Genomic DNA, 7,500 nt, shown 5'->3' on the forward strand with positions numbered 1-7,500 from the left:
CAATAAAAGGGGGAGGGATGTTGTGAATCCGAAAATAAGCTGTTTGGTATTTAGCTAGATAACAATGACAAAAGGGGAAACTCAGAGAAATAATAAAGTTGTAAATTTGTTTGATCATAAATTGACTAATGATATTAATGATTTCTAAAAATGTGACTTTAAAAAAAAAAAACCCAGACACTTGTGTCATTATCTAGACTAAAGCCTCTTCTGAATATTGTAGGTTTGTAAATACTGGCAATGTGTCTCTTAATCGTACGCAATATTTTCAGGCACGAAGAACGAAATGCTCAACGCCCTCTCGTGTAAGAGACAAGAGTTAAGAGTCTATGAAAAGAGGGATCTCCCGATTAGGTAAGCATTTTTTTTGCAAGTTCATGAATCTCTTATTTTTTCATAGAAATAAGAGACACATAACCTGTATATTGACATAATCTAAAAATAGAAAAGAAAGAAAGATAAAAAGGTAGAAAAGAAAAGGAAAACAAAACTAACATAGCTGCGAACACTCATAAAAAGTATACCTTTACTTGATATAATCTGAAAAAAAAATCTAGAAGTAGAATAAAAAAAAAAAAAAATATTTCAAAACGCAATGAAACAACACAACCCGGAAACAACACCCGAGACGAATCACAGAACAACACCTGACTCTCACACGACGCGATTCTGGCCCAACAGATGGCACATCGGGAACCAGCGCCGCGTGGAAGACATCGTGGTGGACCTTAACCCAGGCTACAGCGCGGGAGGCGACAAGACGTTCGAGGCCGACGCTGGTGATCATGGCTATGATTACTTCTTTGAAGATATGAATGTAAAAAACGGGTCTATTTCTATCGCCTTTGTTGTTTTTTTTTTTTTGGAGGGGAGAGATAAGAGATCGCGAGTGTAAATTTAGAGTTCCGTTTTCTTTTGTTTTTTTATGTTATGTTTGTTCTGCTTGAGGTGTTATTATTTCCTTGTTTTTACGGTATAGAATCTTTATATGACTTTGCACTTAGTATGTCTTCCAAATGTATAAGTTCCGAAAGTACAAGAAAAGAAAGCCATTTGATGACTATCCAGCGATCACATAATTAGCCACAAATGAACGACAGAAGTGGCCCATCCCCCTCAGTTCCTAACCCATTTATTTCAACCTTACCTTCCTTCAGGCTCTATTCTTAGCTCACGGCCCATCATTCCATCGCAACGTTGAGGTAGAGGCTTTCCAGAACATTGAACTTTACAACCTCATGTGCCAACTCCTCGGCGTGTCACCCGCTCCCAACAACGGCACGTGGGGTTCTCTTCATCACCTGCTGGTTAATCCGCCGCCATACCCAGTTACTACGCAGGTGACTATTTATTTTATTTTTTTTTAAAATTTAAGATGTTTATTTTTGTGTGTGTGTCAAACTTCTTGAAGCTGAACGTATAAACAGCAGTAGTGTTATTGTACATGAACAATTTTGCAGAAAAAAATAAGAAAAATCAGTATGCATATTGAGATATAATTTTTTCAGACACGAGTTTAAGAAAGTTTAACAACACACTCTCATGACCCTACAGGAATTCCCTCCTCCAGTTATAGCTGCGCCCCGCGAGGAAAATATAGGATATAGCTCAGTGAAGCCTCTTTGCGAGGGAGACTTCGATAAGGACTTCGAGTACCTGGAGGTCCTGAAGGAAACCGAGGAGGAGCTTCCTAAGGTGTTCGACGCTCACCTGCCTTTTGGTGTGCCGAATATGGGAGCCGTCAGGAACACAGTCGCCTTGCTAGCACAGCCTAACTTTATCACAGGTAAGGTCTCCTGTGTTTTATTCTTTTATTTGTGGGTTTTGACCCTCATTACAATGGAGAAAATATCAGTAGCTATGATCTAGCTAGAACATCTTTTCATGTCACTATATTAATGGAAGATTTATATAACTGTATGGAAATTTATGTCCCTTGACAAAAAATAACTTTAATCCAATCTTTAAGACGACGGCACTAACCCTCTCTCAAACCCCAGCTTATTCCCCCATCTTGAAAATGCCTCTCTGGACGAGCTTCACCATCACCCAACCCAGCGTCGGCGGCAGGAAGTTCCCCTGGAGGAGTGACCTGAGGCTGGCATTGAGTCAGAGGTCTTCTTGTATCAATTACCTGCACCTTCTCCTGCAGGGGTACTCTCAGCAGCCTCTCTTTCCGCCAGGTTGGTTGGACGTCGCGATTGTGATGGTGGCGGGGATGGTGATGGAGGAGGGTGGTTAATGCAGAGTGGAAGGGTTAATTTTTTTTTTTTTAGGATAGTGAATTTGCCTAATCCGATTTCCGGTCCTATCAGATACAAATTAAGAACTTATTCACCCTGTTTCATTACATGCTTGACTTCCATAGAATGCAATCTCCCGATGAATATATGTATATATGTATATATATATATATATATATATATATATACACATATATATATATGTGTGTGTGTGTATATATGTGTGTGTACACACACATATGTATATATATATATATATATATATATGTGTGTGTGTGTGTGTGTGTGTGTGTGTGTGTGTGTGTGTGTGTGTGTGTGTGTGCGTCTGTGTGTACGCTTGCAATCGTTAATGCATATATACCTATAAACATATCAACAAAGCCTCCAATCCGCCTCTCATGCCTCCCCATGCCCTATCTCTTCCCCAGAGTTCAACTGCCACGAGGAGTCCAGCCAACTGCCGTTCCTGATGAGCAACGCCATCCCTCAGACGCCAAGGCTGACGCAGCGTTGGCACCAGCTCCTCTACCTTGTGAATTCGTGGGTCAGAAAGTACGGCATCGTCAACGTGCTAACGGGGCCTGTGTTTGATCATGATGGCGACACCTTCGTTGATGATTTGTATACTGTCAGGTATTTATCACTGGTCTTGTGTGATGCGTTGATTGTCATGATAGCGTGTGTCAATGCATTTAATTCATGTATCGTTAAAAAGGCAAATGCTATGTTGATCTCTGTTTCAGGTAATTGATTTTCTTATTCATGCAGTTCTGAAAAAAATGATTCATAAAACAAAATATTTCTACGACAAAGATTTTCTAACTTTCGTTTATGTTGAATATTTAACCTTATTCCTTTCCCTTTCTATTTTTTCTGTGCATCTCGGTAAATCTCTCTCTCTCTCTCTCTCTCTCTCTCTCTCTCTCTCTCTCTCTCTCTCTCTCTCTCTCTCTCTCTCTCTCTCTCTCTCTCTCTCTCTTTCTCTCTATCTCTTTCTCTTTCTTTTTCTTTCTCTCTTTCTGCGCTTCCTTTCCTCTCTTCCGCTCCATCCACCCTGTCCCATCTCCTCTCTCCCTCCCTCCTTTCTCCCCTCTCTTTCCCTCACATCATCCTTCCCTCCCGCTCCCTCCCCCCCCTTCCTTCTCCCTCTCCCTCCCCCTATTCCCTCACCTACAGGAACCCCAGCGGAGGCTTGGCTTTACCAACCCACAAGTTCCTCGTAGTAAGCAGATGCATCGTGTGGGTGCAACACATGAAGTACTGTCCCCCTGTATACGTGGACGCCCTTGCATTCGTCTACCCTCAGACCACTGCCGTTTCCAATTGCCTTGTGAGTATGGGAAGGGAGAGAGTGATGTGCTTTACGTGGGATCATTCTTTTCTGATTTTGTTTGGGAAGGTATGCGTTGGTTATTTTTATCATTGGTCTGATTGTGATACTTCGTGAAATGAGTAAATACGGACTCGAGGTCGAGGGAAAATACTAACAACATCATCATCAACACCATCATCAACACGACCACCACCACCAACAACAACAATATCATCATCCTCATCATCATCATCAACAACAAAATCAACATCAACATCAACATCAACATCAACATCAACATCAACATCAACATCAACATCAACATCATCATCATCATCATCATCATCATCATCATCATCATCATCATCACCATCACCATCACCATCATCATCATCATCATCATCATCATCATCAACAAAATCAACATCAACATCAACATCATCATCATCATCATCATCATCATCATCATCATCATCATCAGCAGCAGCAGCAGCAGCAGCAGCAGCAGCAGCAGCAGCAACATCAACATCAACATCAACATCAACATCAACACCAACACCAACATCAACAACAACAACACCATCACCACCACCAACAAAAACACGAATAAGATAACAAAAACACGAATAAGAGAACAAAACCACATGCCAAAACATACCAAATCGCACAGACCACCTTCTCACTCCCTCCTAACCCCGTTCCATTGATATCCTAGAGCTCCGAGCAGTACGCCAGGAAATACAGTGCTTCGGTACAGGACGTCGAGAAGATAACGGGCCTGAGACTCTTTCCCAGCTTCAGTTACAAGGACCAGGCGAGGCTCCGGGTCAGGATCCACTCCAACATCTGGGGTCGTGAGTCCTGGAAGAATCGGCTCTTCTCAGAGGTCTTCGGCATTTTCTTGTAGGCTGTGACGTGTGCTGTGATTAGTTTTAAGGAGGAGTAACGAAGGCTTGATATTGAAGAGAGAAGGGGATTCTGTAGGAAAGGAGGAATGTCTGTCAGAAATTTTAAAAATATTTTGAGAAAAAAAAAAAAAAACTTAAAGAAAAGAAGGGAGAAAATCCTTTAAATAATGATAAACAGCTTTTAAAAAAGGGGAAAAGTCCTCTACGAATGAACAATATTTTAGGAAAGAAAATACTATAATACAAGAAAAACCTACGACAAAAGAATATATGTTCAAAGTGAAATAAAAATGCTAAGAGAAAATTAGTTCCATAGAGAAAAGAAGAACATTTTACGAAAAAGAATTTTATATAAAAAAAGCTTGCAAATAAGGTCCAAATAAAAACATCCCAGAAAAAAAAGAAATTTAACGAAAGAAAATATATTAACAAAAGAAGAAAAATCATATAAATAAACTGTTATACAAAAGCAAAATCCTCTAAAAGTCAGTAAAAAAAATAAAATAATCAGTGAATTTTCTGAAAAAGGAGTCTTCGAAAAAGAGAAATCTTGATAAGTGAAGAAATTTCCTCTAAAAATGAAATGAAATAAAAACAAACCAAGAAAACACAGATAATATTTAGGCCTATAAATAAAATACCGAATGAAATCTTTTTCTTACAAATGTTACCAAGAAAAGTCTAGTATTAACGTCCATTTTCTGTTATTATTTTACGGGTTTTACATTTCATATATGTCATGGGATTTTGACTACGTCTTGTATGAATTTTATCATTCTATATTCCATTCCTTAAATAATACCTGTTCTGCCGTGTCAAATCTGAAGTATATTCCATAAATTCTGGTCTGTCAACGTAACAAATTAACAAAATCGTATCAGCTGTGCTGATGAGCGAATTCTAATTATATTTAATATTTATGTTGCAGTGTGCGTTTGACAAAGTGTTTGTGAATTTTGTAAAATGTAAAATCCCACATAAATCCTGTCTTATTTTTTTGTGTAATGCCAGTCTTAAGTTAGAAAATGAAATGATATATATAAACATTTTTTTTTTTATTAATCCTTCTTTCTCCCCCCCCCCCCCCTCTCTCTCTCTCTCTCTCTCTCTCTCTCTCTCTCTCTCTCTCTCTCTCTCTCTCTCTCTCTCTCTCTCTCTCTCTCTCTCTCTCTCTCTCTCTCTCTCTCTCTCTCTCTCTCTCTCTCTTTCAAGTTACCATGTATTCACAAATGATTCGTGAGAGCTGATATGTACGCAATGTAGATTACACCTAACGACTTTCATAAAATTCGCACGTGATGAAGGATCAAAAGGACCATCATTGAAATTCATAAATGTAATGGTTATCCCTAATTTACATTTTCTATTACCTCGAGAATAGAAAACGTATTTTAGGGGTAACTAGAAATTTAATGTGGCTTAGATACTAAAGGTGGTAGAAAGAAATAATGCCTTGTGAAGCAGATAATTACATTTCCATGATAAAAGATAGCACACCTAATAAATAATATAGTCACGCAAATTAAAATAAGAAAGTTACCTTGACGAGATTGATTCGCTCTTCGACAGAAATATTTGTCGTAAATATATATATATATATATATATATATATATATATATATATATATATATATATATATATATATATATATTTATATGTATATGTATGTATGCGTGTGTGTATTCATTTGCATGTGTATATATATATACATATATATATATATACATACATATATATATACATATATATATATATATATATATATATATATATATATATATATATATATATATATATATATATATATATATATATATATATAGTCAAGCGGAACAGTGAGGAATACAAGCAGCTTGACAGAGAGATCAAGATCAAATGCCAAGAAGCCAAAGAGGCATGGGTAAACGCAAAGTGTGAAGAAATTGAGCAATCCAAGAACACAGACCCAGCATCCATGCACAAGCAAATCAAAGATCTTGCAGGGAAGAAAACCTGTTCTTCATCGGGTTGTTTGAGAGCGAAAGATGGAACCATTATTTTGGAGAAAGAAAAGATACTGGAAAGATGGACAGAATACATCCAGGAACTGTTCCACGACAACAGAAGAGAGAAGCCATTAATCGAGAAGAACATGGACGGGCCACAGATATTAAAATCGGAAGTGAGGGCAGCAGTTGGAAAGATGAGGAAGAACAAGGCAGCGGGGCCAGATGAGATAGTTACAGAAATGGTCACGGCAATGGAAGACTTTGGGATTGAAAAACTTACGGAAGTCATAAACGATATCTATGACAGTGGTGAAATACCAAAGGAATTGAGCAAGTCAATATTTATTGCATTGCCAAAGAAACCGGGAGCCATAGAATGTGAGCTACACAGAACAATCAGTCTGATGAGTCACATTATAAAAATTATTCTACGGGTTATTATGGCAAGATCAAGAAGCAGAACAAGACCAGAAATTGGAAAAGAACAATGTGGTTTTGTAGAAGATGCTGGTACAAGAAATGCGATTTGGATGGTTAGAATGTTATCTGAGAGAGCTATCGAAATGCAACGGGATCTATATCTATGCTTCATAGATTACACGAAAGCGTTTGATAAAGTACAGCATGAAGAGTTGTTGAAGGCGCTGCAAAGTTTAGATCTTGATGGAAAGGATATCCGACTAATTAGAAATCTGTACTGGGAACAAACGGCATGCATGAGAGTTGGAAATGAAATGAGTGAGTTTACTCAGATTCGAAGAGGAGTACGACAGGGTTGTGTACTATCGCCTGATTTGTTCAACCTGTATAGTGAACTAATTCTAAGGGAATTAGAAATATTGCAGGGATTTGCCATCGGAGGCCATAACATGAATAACTTGCGTTATGCAGATGACACAGTGCTTATTTCTGAGTCGGCAGAGAAGTTGCAGGAACTACTTGAAAAGGTAGTAGAAGAGAGCAAAAGGAAAGGGCTGACAATAAACTGCAAGAAGACTGAGTGCATGGTGGTGAGCAAAAAGGTAGTAAAGCCGCAATTTACATTGTG

At 38.3% G+C, this 7,500-nt stretch overlaps 1 protein-coding gene across 2 annotated transcripts in view; it reads left to right on the top strand.

Moving 5' to 3' along the window:
• The window catches only part of LOC125026369 (venom phosphodiesterase 2-like), a 19,063-nt gene extending 13,554 nt beyond the window's left edge, over positions 1-5,509 (top strand). For both annotated transcript variants that reach the window (XM_047614771.1, XM_047614772.1), the window contains exons 8-15: positions 273-354; positions 682-817; positions 1,158-1,340; positions 1,555-1,786; positions 2,001-2,183; positions 2,672-2,876; positions 3,420-3,573; positions 4,271-5,509. In XM_047614771.1, coding sequence (XP_047470727.1) covers positions 273-354; positions 682-817; positions 1,158-1,340; positions 1,555-1,786; positions 2,001-2,183; positions 2,672-2,876; positions 3,420-3,573; positions 4,271-4,462 — 1,367 coding nt within the window. In that variant the 3' untranslated portion in view covers positions 4,463-5,509. The remainder of the gene's footprint in view (positions 1-272; positions 355-681; positions 818-1,157; positions 1,341-1,554; positions 1,787-2,000; positions 2,184-2,671; positions 2,877-3,419; positions 3,574-4,270) is intronic.
• The last annotated feature ends 1,991 nt before the right edge of the window (positions 5,510-7,500 follow it).

This window comes from Penaeus chinensis, chromosome 6, assembly GCF_019202785.1.
Source record: "Penaeus chinensis breed Huanghai No. 1 chromosome 6, ASM1920278v2, whole genome shotgun sequence".
In the NCBI taxonomy this organism is placed as follows: domain Eukaryota; kingdom Metazoa; phylum Arthropoda; class Malacostraca; order Decapoda; family Penaeidae; genus Penaeus; species Penaeus chinensis.